The 19,572-nt window shown below is 34.0% G+C and overlaps 4 protein-coding genes and 1 long non-coding RNA gene across 15 annotated transcripts; 3 read left to right on the forward strand and 2 right to left on the reverse strand.

Annotated features, from left to right (window-relative positions):
* The first annotated feature begins 111 nt into the window (after nucleotides 1-111).
* flfl (serine/threonine-protein phosphatase 4 regulatory subunit 3 flfl) lies at nucleotides 112-8,712 on the forward strand. Of its 8 annotated transcripts, none has more exons than XR_016366535.1 (14): nucleotides 128-261; nucleotides 529-771; nucleotides 830-1,051; nucleotides 1,112-1,266; nucleotides 1,329-1,952; nucleotides 2,044-2,410; nucleotides 2,480-2,737; nucleotides 2,936-3,094; nucleotides 3,176-3,345; nucleotides 3,445-3,593; nucleotides 3,673-3,848; nucleotides 4,442-4,590; nucleotides 4,701-7,437; nucleotides 7,666-8,712. XR_016366535.1 is itself a non-coding variant. In XM_089837826.1 (14 exons), the coding sequence occupies exons 2-14, from the start codon at nucleotides 687-689 to the stop codon at nucleotides 4,797-4,799; spliced, it is 2,547 nt and encodes an 848-aa protein (XP_089693952.1). In that variant the 5' UTR covers nucleotides 128-261; nucleotides 529-686; the 3' UTR covers nucleotides 4,800-8,712. The 8 variants fall into 8 exon arrangements, 7 of the variants coding, with proteins under 7 accessions (XP_089693990.1, XP_089693952.1, XP_089693970.1 ...); XM_089837826.1 differs by having other exon boundaries at nucleotides 2,480-2,562; nucleotides 2,635-2,737; nucleotides 2,933-3,094; nucleotides 4,439-4,590; nucleotides 4,701-8,712; XM_089837844.1 differs by having other exon boundaries at nucleotides 2,480-2,562; nucleotides 2,635-2,737; nucleotides 2,933-3,094; ... (1 more) ...; nucleotides 4,439-4,590; nucleotides 4,701-8,712.
* A 1,035-nt stretch (nucleotides 8,713-9,747) lies between these two features.
* Nucleotides 9,748-12,273, reverse strand: LOC149717317 (cilia- and flagella-associated protein 36). 4 transcript variants are annotated; one of them, XM_089838168.1, is made up of 9 exons: nucleotides 12,132-12,273; nucleotides 12,001-12,065; nucleotides 11,460-11,529; nucleotides 11,124-11,373; nucleotides 10,916-11,057; nucleotides 10,783-10,857; nucleotides 10,469-10,724; nucleotides 10,256-10,298; nucleotides 9,748-10,106 (listed from the first exon to the last, which is right to left on the reverse strand). In XM_089838168.1, the coding sequence occupies exons 1-8, from the start codon at nucleotides 12,247-12,249 to the stop codon at nucleotides 10,291-10,293; spliced, it is 984 nt and encodes a 327-aa protein (XP_089694294.1). In that variant the 5' UTR covers nucleotides 12,250-12,273; the 3' UTR covers nucleotides 9,748-10,106; nucleotides 10,256-10,290. The 4 variants fall into 4 exon arrangements, with proteins under 4 accessions (XP_089694294.1, XP_089694303.1, XP_089694312.1 ...); XM_089838177.1 differs by having other exon boundaries at nucleotides 11,124-11,320; nucleotides 11,422-11,529; XM_089838186.1 differs by lacking the exons at nucleotides 12,001-12,065; nucleotides 12,132-12,273 and adding an exon at nucleotides 11,595-11,696.
* LOC149717318 (uncharacterized) lies at nucleotides 10,466-12,469 on the forward strand. The gene is made up of 4 exons (XR_016366613.1): nucleotides 10,466-10,605; nucleotides 10,689-10,859; nucleotides 10,951-11,331; nucleotides 11,396-12,469. It is a non-coding gene; the product is annotated as an uncharacterized LOC149717318 (long non-coding RNA).
* Nucleotides 12,470-13,033: 564 nt separating this feature from the next.
* Nucleotides 13,034-18,274, forward strand: Sirt2 (NAD-dependent protein deacylase sirtuin-2). Its single transcript, XM_089838119.1, has 13 exons — nucleotides 13,034-13,168; nucleotides 13,300-13,354; nucleotides 13,441-13,566; nucleotides 13,621-13,662; nucleotides 13,739-13,845; nucleotides 13,908-13,964; nucleotides 14,546-14,614; nucleotides 14,684-14,813; nucleotides 16,480-16,669; nucleotides 16,743-16,794; nucleotides 16,879-16,946; nucleotides 17,350-17,416; nucleotides 17,488-18,274. The coding sequence occupies exons 1-13, from the start codon at nucleotides 13,151-13,153 to the stop codon at nucleotides 17,638-17,640; spliced, it is 1,134 nt and encodes a 377-aa protein (XP_089694245.1). The 5' UTR covers nucleotides 13,034-13,150; the 3' UTR covers nucleotides 17,641-18,274.
* Arl2 (ADP ribosylation factor-like 2) lies at nucleotides 18,173-19,547 on the reverse strand. Its single transcript, XM_089838275.1, has 4 exons — nucleotides 19,369-19,547; nucleotides 19,155-19,265; nucleotides 18,834-19,077; nucleotides 18,173-18,761 (listed from the first exon to the last, which is right to left on the reverse strand). The coding sequence occupies exons 1-4, from the start codon at nucleotides 19,431-19,433 to the stop codon at nucleotides 18,627-18,629; spliced, it is 555 nt and encodes a 184-aa protein (XP_089694401.1). The 5' UTR covers nucleotides 19,434-19,547; the 3' UTR covers nucleotides 18,173-18,626.
* Between the last annotated feature and the right edge of the window lie 25 nt (nucleotides 19,548-19,572).

Consider the following 19,572-nt stretch of genomic DNA (forward strand, 5'->3'; position numbering starts at 1 on the left):
AACATTTTTTTCTCATACTTTAACGATTTCGTTTATATTTTTTTCAAATTTGGCGGTATCTCCTGATTTAACATTTGAAACCCCGTAGTGTGTCACGTGACAAGATACCTAAGACATTTTTTCAAAATGGCGAATTTGGGGGGTTTCCGATTAAAGTGTGTTAACGGGATTTAGCTGGTTTTAGACCGTAATTAGTCATGATAATTAGGTAAAAAACGTTCGTGATCGAATCAAGAACATTTAAAAGAGAGATTTATTAGCGTAAGTATGGCTTTGGTCTGTTAATCTTGATTTTTACGGGGTGTCGATCTTCGGGGTCCGACGGCGACGATGCGTTTGGGGGGGATTGCCGTTGATCTTCTGCATTGTTGTTGACTGTCTGTTTATAAAAAATTTAGCCTGATTTTCCTAGGCCTACTTCTATAGTAATAAATCCGTGAAGCTTAGGTTCGAGCCACTATTTTTAGACGTTTAGGTTTAATCGGCGCTACTTTTACACAATTTTATAACGACGTGTTTTTATTTTAGAAATGATTGAAATCATTGATTGACTGCTATAGACCTAGTTTCCAATATAAGCATCACAGGCTTTCCCAGCACTAAATGTATAACCATAAATAGATGTTCGTTCAGATAGATTATCTACTGTACTTCCTACGATGCCATTGTAATTTTGTCATTAATTTATGCATACATCTGAAATGATGCAAAAATCTGGAAGGATTACAATTGGTGAAGAATCAATGCCTAGTAGACATACACATAGTTTTGGTAGAATTCATGGCACGTGATGGATTTGTCATTTTTTGACTTATTACCCTGATTTTAGAATTTGCCAGGGATGTAATCTATGAATACGTAAAAATTGGGCAGTTGTCCTCTTTTAAATTGGGTCAAGAAGTGACCATTATGGCTGATACTCGGAGACGTGTAAAATTATATGCCTTGAATGCCGAACGTCAGTGGGATGATAGAGGCACGGGCCATGTTTCCTCTTCTTACGTTGAAAAGCTTAAGGGCATGTCTTTACTGGTTAGGGCGGAATCAGATGGTACGTTAATGAGAGAGTGGTAGTGTTAAACCCTTTAAAAACCATATTGTTGCGTTGTAGGGAACATTTTGTTAGAATCAAAAATTCAACCAGATACAGCGTATCAGAAACAACAAGAAACCTTAATAGTATGGTCTGAAGGCGATAACTATGATTTAGCTTTGAGCTTCCAAGAAAAAGCGGGCTGTGACGAGATTTGGGAAAAGATTTGTCAAGTAATTATCCAACCTTACCCGCTGTTAGAATGGATTTTGGTTTCACGCAGTATCTTTAACAGGTTCAAGGGAAAGATCCATCTGTGGAAATTACCCAAGATATTGTAGAAGAATCGGAAGACGAACGTTTTGAAGACGTGTCAGACACTGCTCCTCCGATAGAACTTCCTCCTTGTGAACTCGGGCGCTTAGAAGAAATTAGTGAACTAATTAGCACGTGTTTACCTTCTCCCATTAGAAGAGAGAAACTCGCAATGGCGATAGAAACTGAAAGTTACGTAAAAAAACTTCTTGAAGTGTTTCACGTTTGCGAGGATTTAGAAAATTTGGACGGGTTACATCAGTTATATGACATTTTTAAGAACCTCTTTTTACTGAATAAGAATGCTTTGTTCGAGGTAATGTTCTCCGATGATGTCATATTTGACGTAGTGGGAGTGTTAGAGTATGATCCGGGTTTAAAAGTACCTAAAAGACATCGCGAATATTTGAGAGGTGTTTCGCGGTTTAAAGAAGTCGTTCCCATTGCCAATCAAGAATTGGTGAACAAGATTCATCAAACTTACCGCGTACAATACATTCAAGATGTTGTGCTACCCACACCGTCGGTGTTCGAAGAAAATATGTTATCAACTCTTAGTTCATTCATCTTTTTCAACAAGGTTGAGATTGTCTCCTTACTACAGGTTGGCTATCTCTAAAGTTTAGACGTTTTTCGCTGGCTCGGATTGAGATTGAATATGTACGTAACCTTCTTTCTTTTTAACCCTGTTGAAGGAGGACGAAAAATTTTTAGCAGAGCTCTTCGCCCAGTTAACGGATGATGCCACTGACGATGAAAAAAGAAAAGACCTGGTCTTGTTTTTAAGAGAATTTTGCACGTTTTCTCAAACTCTTCAACCTCAGAGTCGAGAATCGTTCTTCAAATCTCTCTCCAACCTTGGCATTTTGCAAGCGTTAGAGATCACATTGGGGATGGATGATCTGACCATTAAGTCCGCGTCCGTTGACATTTTGTCCTACATTGTGGACTACAGTCCGTCCATGGTTAGAGAGTACGCTCTGCAACAGGTCGCCACGCAAGACGAGGACCAGTTAATTATCAATATTATCATTGAACAGATGATTTGCGACTCTGACCCTGGTGCGATGAAAGATATATTGCGTATCTCATTCTCTAAGCCACTTACGCCTCGTCTTTTTTGTCCTTTAGAATTAGGGGGTGCTGTACAGCTATCCGGTATTTTGAGGCTTTTGCTAGATCCTGAGAATATGATGGCAACTGTTAATGTAGTTGTAATATTTTTATCTGCTTTTCTTTCATGGGTTAACGCGGAAATTAATTTTAAATTTCTTTTAAAATTTCAGAAATCCGAGAAAACTGATTTCTTAAACTTTTTTTATAAGCATTGTATGCACGTTTTAATAGCCCCAGTTTTAGCCAACACTGCGGAGGATAAGCCGAGTAAAGGTAACTTTAAAAGAAGAAGAAAAAATAGAGGTGGAATTCATAAACGTCGGACGCAACGCAATTTAGTACAGGCGAAGGCAGGGCGTCGTTCGCACACGCCCTGCCTTTGCGTGTACTAAATTGGGTTGCGTCCGACGTTTACGAATTCCGCCTTTAAACGTTGTATTAAAGATTAATTTGATATTTCTCTTCAAGCAGAAGACAGTCAGACTGCGCAGCTTTTAGGTTTGATCCTTGAGCTGTTAACGTTTTGCGTTGAACATCATACGTATCACATAAAAAACTACATTCTCCATAAAGATCTCCTTCGCAGGATATTAGTTCTGATGAAATCTAAGCACACTTTTTTAGTTCTATGTAAGACGTGACGAGTCGCTTTTTCTGTAGGTGAAATTAAATTAAACTCACTCGTCTTTGTTTATTTCCAAAAAAAAAAAGGCGCGTTACGTTTTATGCGAAAGATCATCAATTTGAAGGATGAATTTTACAATCGTTACATAGTTAATGGGAATCTTTTTGCCCCCGTAATTGATGCCTTTAGACGGAACTCCGGTCGATACAATCTTCTAGATTCTGCCGTTGTTGAAATGTTTGAATTTATAAAAGTGGTAATAGATAACGTTATATATTTTCCCCGGATTTTTGAAATGTTTTTGATTTTTTTTTTTTTATTGACTAAAAATGTTTTTTTTTCCCATTTAAATTAGGAGGATGTGAAATCCCTTTGCACTCACGTTGTAGAGAGGTTTGGCAAAATATTAGACAAAGTGGACTACGTTCAAACTTTCAAATCTTTACGTCTAAGATACGAACAGCATCAAGATCGGATGAAAGAGCGACCTCCCATAGTTGACGGGTATTTGACGCACTTTTTTTTTTTTTTTTTTGTAATCCTCCTTATACAAAAGTGCTAATTTTTTTAATTATAATTGCAGAGTGACTTCGATATTAAGAAACAATCATTTTAGACGAGATCCGAGGCAGTTAGACGAAGATGAAGAAATGTGGTTTAATGAAGATGACGAGATGGAAGATGGAGAACAAATTGGTGACCCCTTAAACAAAAAGCTTGATGACGAGTTTGAATTTGGGAAAATACTTGATAAACGAGGTATATTTATTAAATGACGTTTAACACTTTGTGTGACTTTGTATCTTGCCATGGGGTGATGGGTAATCTGAAAGAAATCGACGCCCGAACTGTGGCACAGCTCAAGTCGGGTGGGACTCCAAAAAAGGGGGGATGAATAGGAGGACTCAATTTTAATTGGTTCGTCTGTAGCATACTGGGAAATAGCACACTTCCTCTGGTCCAAAACCAGTTTATTAATTGCTTGGACTAGTTTTTTAATTCAAGAAGTGGGGGTTACTGGTCCTCGGGACCAGTTTATTAATTGCAAATCTATTGGAGAACAAAGGCTGGGACCAGTCCGGAGACCAGTTTATTATTTAGGACACTAGGGGGGGTCACTGGTCCCAAGGACTAGTTTAAAAAATATCCTTATTTCCCAGACTGGTCTGTAGCCCTTAGCCAATTACCATTGAGTCCGATTATTCCTCCCCCATTTTTTGGTGTCCCACCCAACCTGAGCTGTGCCACAGTTAGCGCGCCGATTTCTCTCAGATTACCCATCATCCCTCATGATAGAATAGAATAGAAAACAATTTGAATTTTGCCCTGAAATTAATTATATATCTTAGCAGTAAGAGACGCTGATGGAAAGGAAAACGTGAAAGCGGTTCACACAAAGCCCGCCTCACCTGTGATACACAAGCGAAGTCCTTCCTCTCCAAACAATTCCGCATCCATCGTTACTACTGTGGAAGTGAAATCCTCAGCGCTTCCTAGAAAAGTCAGTATTAAGAAACGATCTAGGCTTACTTTACCTTCGAAAAGAAAAAACAGAAACGCGACGCGTCATTTACATTTTTACTTGAGAGAAATACTTTGAAATTACTATAGGGATTGGTAGATTATCCAGACGAAGATTCGGACGAAGAAGAAGAACAAGATGACGAGAATCTTCCTGTTTCAAAACGTCCACGCTTATCATCATCGTAGCAGTGAATATTCTCTCTCATTCTCTTCAAATAAAACAAAAAAAAAAAGTGAAAACAGATAAAAAAAAATAACCATTTCCTTGGGTCACTCATTTGTGCGTGTGACTTTTTTAAAAAAAAACCAACCAACAGAATGGAAGATGAAATAAAACTCATTTAAATTTAAACAATTTAAATACATTGGGACGGGAGCCTTGGCCTGACTAAGAAAACAATTCAATTTAAAAAACAAAAAAGACAGCGGCCTTATTATAAAAAAAAATAAACCCACAAAAACTTATTTAAGAAGAAGAGGGGGGAAATTTTCTTCGGAACTTTTCCGTTTTCTTTTCATTCGGTATTTTTTTTTTTAGGTTAATAAGAAAACAAAAATACTTTTCACACATTTAGGTGCAAAAACGAAGGTGACATTTTTACTTTCAAAGTGACTGCGTTTAAAAAAACAACAATTCGGAAGTGTTTTTATCATCAAGAATATGTTACTTTAAACGAACATCGGATGATCGGACGGAGCACGTAACAGAAACTTTAAAAAAAAAAAGGGAAATTATTTTTTTTTTTTTTAAATTGTGTGTTTTGCAAATGAAAAAAAAATAAAATAAAGGATTGGACTCGAGACTAAGGTTTTTGGGCCCAGATAAAGAAGAAGATGAAGATAAACTGTTCATTTTTTTAAAGAAAGAAAGAAATAAATAAAAAAGTAGAACTGAACTTCCGGTGGAACAGTAATTATAAATAGGATCCGAAACGCCTGTGTTTTTATTATTTAATTTTTTTTTTTTTGAATAATTATTATTAGCCTAACCTTACCTCTCGTTCTCGTTAAAAGGGGGGGAGGGGGTTATCTAATTAATTAATTAATTAATTCGATTATAAATTAAAAATCTTAATATTAATTAGCTTTAATTTGTAACAAACAATCTTCAAATTTCAAAATAAAATATTTTTATCTTTTTTTTTTTTTTGAAATTAACGGGAAACAATATACTTAAAGAAAGGAGAGCCATTTTTGTTAAACAGCTAAAAAAAAACTATTTGTTTTTCCGTTTCTTTTGTTTTAATAAATAAATAAACCAATGAACTTTAGATACAAAAATATTAGAAATTGCGAAATATATAATGAATTAATTTTTCATTCAAAATCAGCGGCGTTTCTATCGGAAGATATTTATCATTATTATTATAGGTAGGCATATAAATTGAATTTGTTGACCATGGTGCGAGTAAATGTACAAATGTTTAAAAACCTGACGGATACTTCATGGTTATTTATCAGTGGTGTGCGAGTCCCGTTTTTTCGTTTTCGAGCCGAGTCCGAGTATCGAAACTAATTTCTTATCGAGTATCGAGCCGAGTCTCGAAAATACTTTCGAGTATCGAGTATTTAGATAGGTCAAATTTTGGTTCTTTCGAGTAATTATCGAGTCTCAAATATTGACTTGTCGAGTAGCAATTTTGTAAATTTCTTAAAAATAACGGAGATGTTCAATTATCTAATATCTAACTAGTTCAAAAAGATTGTTAGTGATCAATTAAACATTGAACTGGTGATTTTCAAAATAAATGCTCAAACTCATCGTCTGCTATAGTTGTAAGGCTCGGACTCGAGTATTTGTCGAGTATTTAAGATGTTAAAAAGCTACTCGAATCTGTCTCGAGTATCTCAATGTGTTGTTATCGAGTATCGAGTCGAGTACTCGGCTCGATACTCGAACCGAGTACTCGAACTTAACGAGTACTCGCACACCCCTGTTATTTATTTATTTATTAAAATTTTTAATAAATAAATAACCATGAAGTATCCGTTACGTTACGTTTTTAAAAATTTGTACATAGGTAGGCAGTTTCAAATGGTAACAAAACATACATACATACGATACAAAAGCATTTTTCTTTTCTCCCCCTCCAACATTTTCTAATATTTTAATTCATAAGGTCCAGAGTCGTTGGTTCCGCGCCGCGCCACGCCGCGTTTAGACAAAATATTAAGGAAAAAAAATAAACGTGTAAATTGTGCGTGTACATAAGTATATATATATATATTATATATAACAAAAAGTAATGAAGAGAGAGGGAGAGAGACAACATTGCCTTGCGTTTAAAAGAAAAATTTAATTAGTTGAGTCTAAAATGAAGAAAGAACGTAAAAATTACAGCAGTGCGCGCGTGTTTATATCGTAATACAATTGCCAGAATGCTTTACATGATATGCCACTTAGAATTAGAACTTCGGTTGTTTTTAATTTGTTTTCCTCGGTAGATTAGAGAAAATGTCTTCTGTATCTTGTGAATAGCCGAATGAATATTATTTTTTTTTTCTTAATATTCTTTGTTATATATATATATATATATATTTAGTTGAGGAAAGAAAATAAAACTAAAACACAGTCCATATTCTTTACACTGAACTTAAAATAACCCCGTTGTTTTTACTTCAATGGCTACGTTATTATAATACAGATTTACTTAGCGTTAACCACAGTTTACTGCTCCGAAACCGAAAGTCTGGCATTTTGAATGTTTTAACACTAAACAAAAACGCTGAAACCTTAATTCTCCCTAATTTAATTGCAATTTAATTTAATGATCGTGGTCTTCTCTTCCCCCCCCCCCTCAGAATATTTTTCGTCATACTTAAGGCATAACTCTCGATCGGAACACTCGTGATTTACTTTTTGAGAAATGGATTTACTTAGCGTTAACCACAGTTTAGGGCTCCGAAAGTCTGGCATTTTGAATGTTTTAACACTAAACATAAACGCTGAAACCTTAATTCTCCCTAATTTAATTGCAATTTAATTTAATGATCGTGGTCTTCTCTTCCCCCCCCCCCTCCCCCCCTCAGGATATTTTTCGTCATATTTAAGGCATAACTCTCGATCGGAACACTCGTGATTTACTTTTTGTTGAGAAATGTAATTCGATTTAGCTTGAAAGATTGATTGGTTTGAAACTCATTTTTGTAATTAAAACTCAAGTTAATTAATTACAAAGAACAGAGGCTGGAAATATACATTTAGAAATAACATAAAATAAAATAAAATAAAATACCGTATCATAGTCGATAAAAAAAGTACATAATAAAGTAAACAAAAAATTCAAATAAACATAAAAAAACCGGACTGTAATATTTTTATACAACCTTTTGTGTACAAAAACAAAAAACAAATCTCCTTCAGAAATTGTAATTTAAAAAGAAAACAGTTTAAAAAAAAAATAATATTTACGCCACCATAATGCTATAAAAAATAATAAATTTAAACCATGAAATGAAACCCAAAAAATATATATATATATAAATAAATTAAATAAATAATTAATTAATGCTTTTGAAATTTTCCATTTAATGAAAATGACATTGAATTAAAACTTTGAAAGAAAAAAAAATAGACTTTTTAAAACAAACAAACAAACAAACAAAAAATAATATTCTACTATAAAAAATCTTGAGCAATGATATAGTTATATAAATTAAGTAAAAAATCATCCTAATTAATTATTACCTACTATCCCTGATTTTATTTTAATTTTAATTTTAATTTCAATTAAATTATGAATAATTGAAGAACTCTAATTATGAAAGAAGAAGAAAATTACATTTTTTTAATTTAAGCTGTTTAACAAATGACTGTCGTTTTTATTTTATTTTTCCGTAAAATAATAATTAATATTTGTAAATTTTAAATTTCATCAAATTTATGATGTAAGAAGAAGAAGAGAAAAAGCAAACTAAAATGTTTAAAAACAAATGACAACAACAACAACAACAACAAAAACTAGTATTTCATTCTATTAAAAAAAAAAAAAAATATGGTCATGCTCACAGGTAGGGTTTTGTGTATGTAGATCATTGCCCATATTAAGGTGTTGTTCTTTTTATTGAATAAAAAGTGGTTGTTTAAATAATTTGACAATACCGTTGCCGATTTGCCGCTGCGAAATATCTATTAACACGGTTAAAGGATGAATAATAATAAATATTTAAATCGATTTATTTTAATACAATAATATCAAAATCATTAAAGGAAAAGGTCAGGCAACACATGATATCTTATTACAATACAATTAGTACATTTAATTAGTCTTAAAAATAATCAAGAACTACTGCGCCATCCGCCATTGTTTTAGTGGCGTCTGCTAAATCGAACCTCTTACCCCCACGGGATTGGTTGAATTCTCAAAGGCTGAGAGAAGTAAGAGATTCGGTTTAGCAGACACAACTAAACCAAGAAGTGATATCTAGTTTATTAGGGAGAAGTTCTAAGATGTCTAAGTATTCGCGCGCCATAGTCCCAGTCCCCCTTTCAAAATACAAGGGGGGACGTAAAAGGAGGCCGGGCTATTTCGCCTCTCCTCAGTCGGAAAATACAAGTAATTTTCGTCATTCGCGTCGTCGCGCTGACGTGAGTTTTCAAGAACCAATGAGATGCTGGTTGTAATTTAGAGACGGGGATTGACTCCGGACCTACGTTTGGACTGGAGATAGAGCTAGAAATCTGGCGAATTTATACTTTCTCCCTAATAAACTAGATATCACTTCTTGGTCAGGCAACATATGATCTCTTATTACAAAATAATTAACATTTAATTAGTCTTAAAAACCAAAGAACTACTGCGCCATCCGCCATTGGTTTAGTGGCGTCTGCTAGTCCGAACGTCTTACCCCCACGGGATTGGTTGAATTCTCACAGGCTAGGAAGTGTAAAAGGTTCGGTTTAGCAGACGTCACTAAAGCAATGGCGGATGGCGCAGTAGTCCTCGTTTTTAAGACTAATTAAATGCTAACTATTTTTTTAATAAGATATTATTGGAATATGCGAAGTTTGAAACTTTGAACAACTATATAAAATTAACTGAATAATAAAAACGGTTGTAATCAGAGGTCAAGTGTTAATTTGTCAGGCACTTCTGAAAAACCCCAAATCATGTTTTAAAATAATTTCAATTAGTAAGTTTAGTTTAGTACTTCTTTATTTGCATTTCTAAGATACATTTTATTTTTGGGAAATATTTTGTATTAAGTGAAATTATCCGCCATTTTATTATAATATAATTATTTTTAATTTATTTTAGTTTTAGAGAATGATATAATAGTTTTTAATTTCAATTAGTGCGTGGGGATTATTAATTATTATAAGAAAGACACTCTTTTAATGAAAATAACAATTAACAATATGATATGAACGGAATTAATTTCTCGATCATTTGGTGTTTCGTTTTTTTAAATGATAATCATGATAAGCTTAATTTTAAATGAGATATATATTAGATTAGTTTAAAAATTCTTTCTAGCCTTTCTTGTGGTGCTCTGAAATTTAAAATGAAATTGTACATTTGGATGGTTGAAGTCGTAACAATTTACGTTATTACTATACTGTCAGTCCATAGCTATATATAGTTGTAGCTATGGTCAGGCGCAGCCAATGGTCAAGTACTTTGGCGTACGTGATTCCTTACCTAGTTGAACGTGCACAGTGCAGCTATCGCCTTTTTTATGCATCTAAAACGATCGTAGTGTTTGTTTAATTTTAAAACGTAATGGTTTAAATTTAAAGTTAAAAAAGAGGAGAATTAATTTTTTAACGCCGCGTATTTAGCAAAGCTAATTAAGTAACCCGGCACAATCATGCGGAACAAAACAATAAGATAAATGTTTAATTAGAAACTAACCAACTACTTCGGCTTTCAATCTAGCGGCTAGTGATCTACGAAAGGCTAAAGTTTTAGGATCCATATCGTGAGATTCGGATGGAGATTCCAAATTTATGACGCTTTTAGCGGCTCTGGCAGTTTTTGGTCGTTTTTCGGTACTCGAATTTTCGTAATTGTTCAATTGCTTCTCTCTTTCTTGTCTTTTTAAGGCTAATAATCGGTCTCTTTGCTTTCGAAGGTATTCCTGGCGTTTTTTCATTTCGTCCGGATTGATCTTCAAACAAGGCGACTGTTAAACATTTAATTCGTCAAATTTTAAAACTAATTTTTACCGAAACTGAGGTGGGAGGTGCGACTGGCGTTGGTTCGGGTTCACTTTCTTCGATACCAATGGAACTCTTCATGGCCTGTAAGTATTTAATTAGTTTTCTTTCGTAAACTGGGTATGGGATGCATCTAGTAGACCTTTTCTAATAAGTCGTGTTCTCTCATCCTTTCAGTTTCCAACCGGCTCTTTTCACCCATTGTTTCTTGAAGAGCTTTCTTGAGTTCAGCTTCCTCTTTTTCCTCCATTTCCTTCATTTCATTATGTTCCTCTAGAGATCTCCTAGAATGGGATTTTATTTAGTTGTTTCCTGAAAAAAAAATGTGTTGATCGAATAATTTTCCCGACTTCAAAACTTCTTCCATCAATTCTTCTTCGTCTTTCAACGGATTAAAGGTATTTTCCGATATAAGAGACTCTGGAACGAGACCAAATTTAGCGGCTAAAAGTTCCAATGCTTGTAGTTGAAGTTCGATATTTTTTTGCGTCATCATTCGCTTGAAGATTTCGTAATCGTCGGCGGCCCAAACTTGCTCAAATAAACTCTGCGGAAAAGGTAATAAGACCAGTAACTCGGCACATTGTTCAGATACTAAACCTGTAACAATATATTTTTGCAGATCACTTTTAGGGTTATTAATTATACCTGGTGAAACTTGGTGTGAATATTTTCAGTTGCTTTACCGCAAGCCTTTTCGAATTGTTCCGGTGAAATACCCAAATCTTCCATGTGACTTCCAAGCATAAAGTCCACCTAAAAAAAAAAAAAAAATAGATATCGTCAGAAGTATATAATACTTCTCTTCGAGAGAAGTGTACCACAAAGCGGGGTAAGTGTAACGTCATTCTTCCCAACATCGTAATATTTGGAGCAAGGTAATTACTAAACCGAATCACATACGCGATAAATAGTTCCCTCATATCATTACTCTTATTAGCGTTTGGCAAGACGCGCTTGTGGATTTTTGTCCCACGTCAAGACGAGGTTTGTGGGATGATTGCTGGGGATTTAGTGCCAAACAATTATAGAATTCACCTTACGGTGCGATGCCCATAAGAAGTTTGATGAGCGGTAAAGCAAACAAAAAGGGTGAGCCTGGGAAGAATGACGTTACATAACTTAAGTATGAAGAGGATACAGAGTGGCATCCTTCTTCTATTATCCCCTTCTGATATCGTACTATAACTTCCAACTTTAATAAATCTGAATGAATGATTTACTGACCAAATTCTTATATTCCTGGTGGATTTTTTGATACTCTTCATCATTTTCTTCTGACGGTTCGAATACTAAGTTAACATAAAAAAAAATCCAATTACTTATGCACGTAGAAAAACAAACTATATATTTTTTACCTATTGATTTTTGTTCAATGAACGTCATTATCGGTATGTTCCATACCGGACCTTTCAGAAAACCAACCAATGAATCAAAAACCCAAATAAGTTGTTCGTTTTCATCGTTTTCTGCCATTTCTTAAAATTATGTTGACTTAACGGGCAGCGAGACTCCCAAATAAAAGTTTCCAGGTATGGCCACTTTCAAGCCACAGGTATTTTGGTGTTAGTAAAAACGCTATAGGCGGTTGCCATAGTAACCATAGTCAAACCAGGTACCATAACAAGACATTCCCACTGCACCTGTATCATTAATTGTTAATGGACCAAAAAGAAACAAAAACGTTTCTTTCCAAGTGAAAAAAAATAAAGAAAACGTTTTGGCTGGCGGCACACCTATGTTAAGTTGGCCCTTGAATTTAATTCTTCGATACACCTTGTCTCTTTCTAAACACATGCAGTCCTTATCTATTTTTATCCGTCATATACTTAAGGGTATTATAATGTTTTGTATAATGTAAAAATAGATTTGTTTGGGTATTAGAGAAAAACTTGGCAATGTTCACTAAGTTTTTAAAACCTCGTGGTGTATCTCATTTAAATTTGGCGCCAAAGTTTTACGTTTCGCGCCCCCTGTTGAAATAGGCATTCTTATTTAGAGTATATTTTCGATTAAAGTTTTATTGAGTATTTATTTATATGCTTAGTAATCATTAATCAAGTAAATTATATTTTATCTTCGAAATTTATATATATTTAGTTCAAAAATCGGCAATGTTTTGAACGGTGTACCAACGTAAACAAACCCACGTGTCAGGTAAGGTTAAAGGGCTTGTCATTTTCGGCCTACTCGCTTTCAACGCCCCCTTACGGTTCCGGAATTTCGCCTACCATTTGGTTGACGCGTTTTTGAAGTGAGTTTTTAATTGACTTAAACCATAGTAATTAAATACTTTATATTGATATTTTTGTTCATTAAGGTGTTGTTTTTACTTGTTCATATTTCCAACTGCAAAAAACTGATATATTCTTCCATAATGAGTGCTAAATCTGATGTAAATAAATGGGCTTTATTTCAAGGCCATTTTTTTATTTTTATTTTTATAAAATTTGCATCACGTTTGAATGTGATGCAACTTTGACTTTGACTTTCTACGTAATTATCTTATCATGTTCTAAATTTTAGAATTCAAGGGAAAGTGAGGGAGATGACCCTGGGGAGCAAGATGATTCTGGAATGAGTGAGTTTGTGTTAATTTAATTAAAATTATTAATGTTTTTATAAGTTGTTAATAAATAATAATTAAAATAATTTTGTTATTTTAAGTCAACATGTTACAGCAACTGTTTGCTAGAAGATTGAACCTTGGACCAAGTTCCGATGAGAAATTAGAGAAGGTTTTAAATGAATTGACTCTTGATGGAGTTGTGGAGTTCATGAAAAGTGAAAAATGTAACTATGTTATAATTATTTCAGTGTTCGTTTTGATAACATTATACTTTATAGGCAAAAATGTAATTGTAATGGTTGGTGCTGGAATATCAACATGTGAGAACTTTATTAAATTACCCAATTTTAAATTCAAAACTACTTTTATTATAATTAATTTCTGAGTACTTTATAGCTGCTGGGATACCAGACTTCCGTTCACCTGGTAGTGGACTATATAATAATCTACAAAAGTACAATCTTCCATCTCCTGAAAGTATTTTTGATATTAGATTCTTCAAGGTATAAAGCAAACTTACCTTAAAGTGTTTCCTCCCTTTGAAACCTACGATTATTTTTGTTAGGAAAACCCCAAACCTTTTTATCAATTAGCCAAAGAATTGTTTCCAGGGAAATTTAAGGTTTGCGACTTAATAGCAATTAAAGGGAGGGTGAAGTAGAAAATCAAGTGATTTTTTATCGATTCTTCTACTAATTATAAGACCAGTCTGCATAGTGAAACATTCAGGAAATACAGATTCCGAATGATTTTAAAATTCAAATTAGGTTCCGATTTTAAGGATAATTTTAAAGAAGGTCCTCCAGCCAATCGCGTAACGCCCTGCCTTTTTATTAACAAAATTCTCCTGGCACGTTCCGTGTTGAATGAAATTTATCACGAGATTTGATAAAATTCGCGCGCGACGTGATAATCGTGGCGCGAGACATGGAACGTGCCACGAGAATTTCGTTAATAAAAAGGCAGGTCGTTACGCGATTGGTCGGAAGTCCTTGTTTAAAATTATCCTTAAAATCTGAACCTAATTTGAATTTTAAAATCATTCGGAGAGAGATATTTCCTGAATGTTTCACTATGCAGACTGGTCTTATAATTAGTAGAAGAATCGATAAAAAATCACTTGATTTTCTACTTCACCCTCCCTTTAAATTGACATTAATAATTATTGCTTAATTAAGTAATATTGTTTAATTTTCATATTAGCCAACTCCTTCTCACTATTTCCTTAAAATGCTTGAACAAAAGGGACTCCTTCTACGTCTTTATACTCAGGTTAATTTAGTTACATCTAGTTTAAATAAATAAACCATTAAACAAATTATAACTATTTATTATTATTAGAATATTGATACCTTAGAAAGAGTAGCTGGATTTCCGGAATCAAAATTAGTAGAAGCTCATGGAACCTTCTATACCTCTCATTGCATTGGAAAACGATGCAAAAAAGAATTCTCTCTTGATTGGATGAAGGGTATACTTTTAAATTATTAATTCAGGGTTCATATAAACCTGGAAAACTCAGGGAAATAAAGAATATTTTAGTCAAATTCAGGGAAATTGGTGAGGTTTCAGTAAATTTGCTCTGAAGGAGTTGCTTTAACACTCCTGCTATTATTATTCCAAATATGGGGGAAAAACTAGGGAATATATGGGGGAAAAAACCTAGGAAACTCAGGGAATATATGGGGAATAAACCTAGGAAACTAAGGGAATATATGGGGAAAAACCTAGGAAACTCAGGGAATATATGGGGAAAAACCTAGGAAACTCAGGGAATATATGGGGAAAAACCCTAGGAAACTCAGGGAAATATGTGGGGAAAAACCCTAGGAAACTCAGGGAAATATGTGGGGAAAAAACCCTAGGAAACTCAGGGAAATACGTGGGGAAAAAACCTAGGAAACTCAGGGAAATACGTGGGGAAAAAACCTAGGAAACTCAGGGAAATACGTGGGCAGGGCTCCCACCAGGTCCCTAAAAGTCCCTAAAGTCCCTATTTTCCTACAAGGTACTTAATCTACCCTAAAATTGGTATTCGGTCCTTAAATCACCCTATTTTTATAAACCTCAGAAAAAGTATAAGGGTGACCTGAAAATGTCTTGTCTGAGATTTTACCAGAGCCCCAAATTTCCGGAGCTCGCTTCGCTCGCTCCGGTTATTTATGATTTACTTAATGTTCAATTTAAACGAATTAATTGGCTAAATTTTATAACAACAACAACTCGTGCAAAAATTATTCGAGTGGTTTAAGATTGGTTTTCATATATTTTCGCCATGTACGTTATTGTAAATGGTCAGAGAAATTTGTTCAAGTTAGTCAGGGAAAACCAGGAAAAGTCAGGGAATTTCATTCCAAAAATTTTGTACGAACCCCGTTAATGGCCCAAATTCTAGTTCAGTGGATTTTTTAAAAAACAGTAAACATAATACGAAAATAGTTACTTCTAATCAAAAAACCTTCCTTATACATTAGAGCCAGTATCAAGTCTTACCTACCGCTCCCTTAGAATAAGAATATAAACAAAAGAAAGTCAGAAATAATATCCTATTTGGTCGAAAAAATAGAAAAGAGTAATAGGTTCCTAACTGTTTGTGATATTTTCACAGAAAGGATATCATTTTGTTTTACCAGTGGTCCCTTTTTGGTTCCTACTTTTAGAATTTAGGTCCCTATTTTACCCTATTTTTATCGTGAAAAGTCCCTTTTTCCCCTATTTATTTTTAAGATTTTGGTGGGAGCCCTGCGTGGGGAAAAAACCTAGGAAACTCAGGGAAATGTGTGGGGAAAAAACCCAGGGAAATGTGTGGGGAAAAACGTAGGGAAATATTTGGGGAAAAAATCTGGGAAATATGTGGGGAAAAAACCTAGGAAACTCAGGGAAATACGTGGGGAAAAACCTAGGAAACTCAGGGAAATGTGTGGGGAAAAAACCCAGGGAAATGTGTGGGGAAAAACGTAGGGAAATATTTGGGGAAAAAACCTGGGAAATATGTGGGGAAAAAACCTAGGAAACTCAGGGAAATACGTGGGGAAAACTCTGGGAAATCGGTTTTCCAAAAGTTGTATTAACCATGTAATTTTATTTTGGAATTATCAAAATAAAATTAATAAATCAATTTTTTTTAAACCATATAGAGAAGATATTCAAAGACGAAATACCAAAGTGCGATTGTGGAAGCCCAATTAAACCTGATATAGTTTTCTTTGGTGAAAATTTACCTGAAAGATACTTCAAGTGTTCTCAAGAAGATTTTAAAAAATGTGATTTATTAATTATCATTGGAACATCTCTAACTGTTCAACCATTTGCCAGCCTAGTTGACGAGTAAGTTAAGTTTGCTCCCAAAACTTTAATTTAATTTAAATTAAATAATTAATTAATAATTTTTTGGGTGCAGAGTGCCCTTCACTACTCCGCGTTTACTTATAAACAAAGAGAAATGTGGACAAGTAAGATATGATAGACGTAGCTATTGTTTCTCAGACTTTAAATTAAAATTAAGTATTTTTTTTTTAATCTTAAAATCCAAATAGAGTAGCCAATTTAGTCGCCTTTTAGGTTATAATGAAGGTCTTGATTTTGATTCTGAAACAAACATCAGGTACTTCAGAAAGAACAAGAAGTTATATCAGTATCTCAGAGAGAAGGTATAAGATGCCTTTGTATTCGCGCGCCTTAGTCCCAGTCCCCCTTTCAAAATACAAGGGGGGGGGGACGTAAAAGGAGGTGCCGGGCTATTTCGCCTCTCCTCAGTCGGAAAATATGACTGTAGTTTTCGTCACTCGCGTCGTCGCGCTGACGTGAGTTTTCAAGAACCAATGAGATGCTGGTTGTAATTTAGAGACGGGGATTGACTCCGGACCTACGTTACGTTTAGACTGGAGATAAAGCTGGAAATCTGGCGAATTTATACCTTCTCTCTGAGATACTAGATATAACTTCTTGAAAGAATAGACCATTTCAAAAGCAGACTTTGTTTAAAATTAATTTTAAACCCACCATAGAGATGTAGCTTGGGAAGGATTATGTGACGAAGGTTGTCAAGTTCTGGCTGATGCTTTAGGATGGGGTGTAAATAAAATTTTAAATATAATATATTTTAATTTTTAACTGACCTATAAACCTTAAATATTTGTTTTAAGGATGAATTAAAGGCACTGATTAAAAAGGAACACGATAGAATAGATGAGGAAAATCTAGCCGAAATTTCAGAAAGAGAAAGCCCAAAAAATAAGCTCAAAACTGACGAAAACAAATCAAAGATTGTGGAAGAAGAAACTGCAGCCAAGAATTAATAATACTTTAAACTGATTTGCATATGTTTAAAAAGACATTTACAGTTTTGTAAGTAGCATCAGAAGTGAGATGAGACCAGAAGTATTGAGGTAACAAAATTCTTAATTCACTTGGCGAAAGTGAATATTCTTGATAAGACACGAACGGTTGGCCCTCTGGTGGCGGTTTCAGAATTTCGTCTCCAAAACGTGAGACGCTCGCGGTGGTAGACGACCGAACTAGATTCAAGGAGCCGGGTCCGTGTTCCTCGGCTTTAGGTTGAGGGGAAGGGGGTAAGGAATGTTTTTGGAACTCGACCAATTTTTTTCTCGCAAGCGTAGGCGCGATGGAAGCGGCATAAAATCAAATTTGTTCACTAGTGCCAGGATCTACTATCAATGCTAGAGCCCTTCACTTCTAGTCTCATCTCACTTCTGGTAGCATTAAATTAACTTAGGTCTAGTGAAAATCCAAAATTCTTTTATATAGCTCAAAGTTATTTCAGTTTTACTACCGGTTTTGTTGTTTTTTTTTTACATTGAGAAACAATAATATATGTCATATTACAGATTTTATTTGTCAAATACAAATAATTTAGGAGTCTAATATTTTATTTTAGCACATTTTAAGAAGCCTAATATAATATTAAAACAACAGTTGTGATATGTAAAATAAGAAAAAGTAAAAAAAATTAATTATGTATCAATAATTAATAATAAGTTAATCTCATGTTTTCTTATTTCTATTTGTAAAGTTTTTGATTAAAGTAGTTTTATTATTTAAAAACTAGCATAAATTTTTTGGCAAAATAATTAACATGATCTTGAGTGGTCAGTTGTGTTTTAATCCTAAAAAATGTCTTGGCTTTCAAATTTTAGTACTAATTAATAAGTTACATTCATCACAAGTACAATTCTCTCGCAAAATATAATATTTTACATTTGGACTTTTCTAAATCTAAATCTTGGTAGAAAGGGAAGTATTTTTTTAATTTATTAAGGATTAATTAGTCTAAAGTAAAAATTCGAGCTGAAATATCATCTATAATCCAATCTATGCCTAAAAGCAGGTTTTGTCCAGTCATAGCGCTGCATGGATAAATATGCCAATGGTGCGTTTTGATGTTATCAAGTTCCATAACCTAAAAATAAGAATTAGAATTAAATGAAATTAATTTTTTTTGCTAATTTAAAGGACTATTTATAATTTGTACATCTTTAATTTCTTCAGAACTTAATGATCCGGGTAAATCTTGTTTGTTGGCTAAAACAAGGAGGGTAGCTCCGGCTAATCTTTCTTCTACCAATAAGGAATGTAGTTCAGATTTACAATCTTCTAGTCTTCTTCGGTCCGCGCTATCAACAACCCAAACTAGACCATCTGTGCTTTCAAAGTAATTTCTCCAGTATGATCGTAAAGATTTCTGTCCTCCTACATCCCACAGATTTAATTTAAATCTGTAAAGTAATTGGGTTGGGAACATGGTGGGTTGAGGTAATTAAAATTATGCTAATCTTCATGCAGTTTTAATTACCCCCTGTGTTCCAGAGTTTTGATATTAAATCCAAGTGTTGGGGATATGGAGTTTATATCTTCGCCATTGAATTTTTTTAGAATTGTGGTTTTGCCAGCATTATCCAGACCTCTAATGATAATTAATTAAAGACTAATTTGTTTGTTTATTAGCTGTCAAAACCTGTCATTTACTAAGCCTTGGCTTCTTAGTACAAAAACATTTTAAAGGATACAAAATCAGCAGCCTCATCTCCTTCTCTTTTTGCTTTAACTTTTTTAGAATCGTGAGTAAACCCATAATTTGTGTAAAATTGCCACTTAAATATTTTTAATTACACAATAATTAAAACATTTATTTATTTTTATGATATCCCGTTTTCATCATGATTGACACTTGACAGAAAGGTTTAAGCCGAGGCTTAAGTGAATCACATTTT

This window comes from Phalangium opilio, unplaced genomic scaffold (genome assembly GCF_054372755.1).
Source record: "Phalangium opilio isolate 3A_F unplaced genomic scaffold, DU_Popi_V2 ptg000003l_1, whole genome shotgun sequence".
In the NCBI taxonomy this organism is placed as follows: Eukaryota; Metazoa; Arthropoda; class Arachnida; order Opiliones; family Phalangiidae; genus Phalangium; species Phalangium opilio.

What these genes read in the sequence shown, in the direction of transcription:
- LOC149717317 (XM_089838168.1), bottom strand. Translation starts at nt 12,249, where the DNA reads ATGGCAGAAAACGATGAAAACGAACAACTTATTTGGGTTTTTGATTCA. An exon ending in CATTGAACAAAAATCAATAG is followed by an intron (nt 12,066 to 12,131) that starts GTAAAAAATATA and finishes ATGTTAACTTAG; the next exon opens with TATTCGAACCGTCAGAAGAA. An exon ending in AACACGACTTATTAGAAAAG is followed by an intron (nt 10,858 to 10,915) that starts GTCTACTAGATG and finishes AAATACTTACAG; the next exon opens with GCCATGAAGAGTTCCATTGG.
- Arl2 (XM_089838275.1), bottom strand. Translation starts at nt 19,433, where the DNA reads ATGGGTTTACTCACGATTCTAAAAAAGTTAAAGCAAAAAGAGAAGGAG. An exon ending in GAGATGAGGCTGCTGATTTT is followed by an intron (nt 19,266 to 19,368) that starts GTATCCTTTAAA and finishes AATTATCATTAG; the next exon opens with AGGTCTGGATAATGCTGGCA. An exon ending in AAAACTCTGGAACACAGGGG is followed by an intron (nt 19,078 to 19,154) that starts GTAATTAAAACT and finishes ATTACTTTACAG; the next exon opens with ATTTAAATTAAATCTGTGGG.
- flfl (XM_089837813.1), top strand. Translation starts at nt 687, where the DNA reads ATGCATACATCTGAAATGATGCAAAAATCTGGAAGGATTACAATTGGT. An exon ending in GGTTAGGGCGGAATCAGATG is followed by an intron (nt 1,052 to 1,111) that starts GTACGTTAATGA and finishes GTTGCGTTGTAG; the next exon opens with GGAACATTTTGTTAGAATCA. An exon ending in TGTTTGAATTTATAAAAGTG is followed by an intron (nt 3,346 to 3,444) that starts GTAATAGATAAC and finishes CATTTAAATTAG; the next exon opens with GAGGATGTGAAATCCCTTTG.
- Sirt2 (XM_089838119.1), top strand. An exon ending in TGGTGCTGGAATATCAACAT is followed by an intron (nt 13,663 to 13,738) that starts GTGAGAACTTTA and finishes AGTACTTTATAG; the next exon opens with CTGCTGGGATACCAGACTTC. An exon ending in CTCTCTTGATTGGATGAAGG is followed by an intron (nt 14,814 to 16,479) that starts GTATACTTTTAA and finishes TAAACCATATAG; the next exon opens with AGAAGATATTCAAAGACGAA.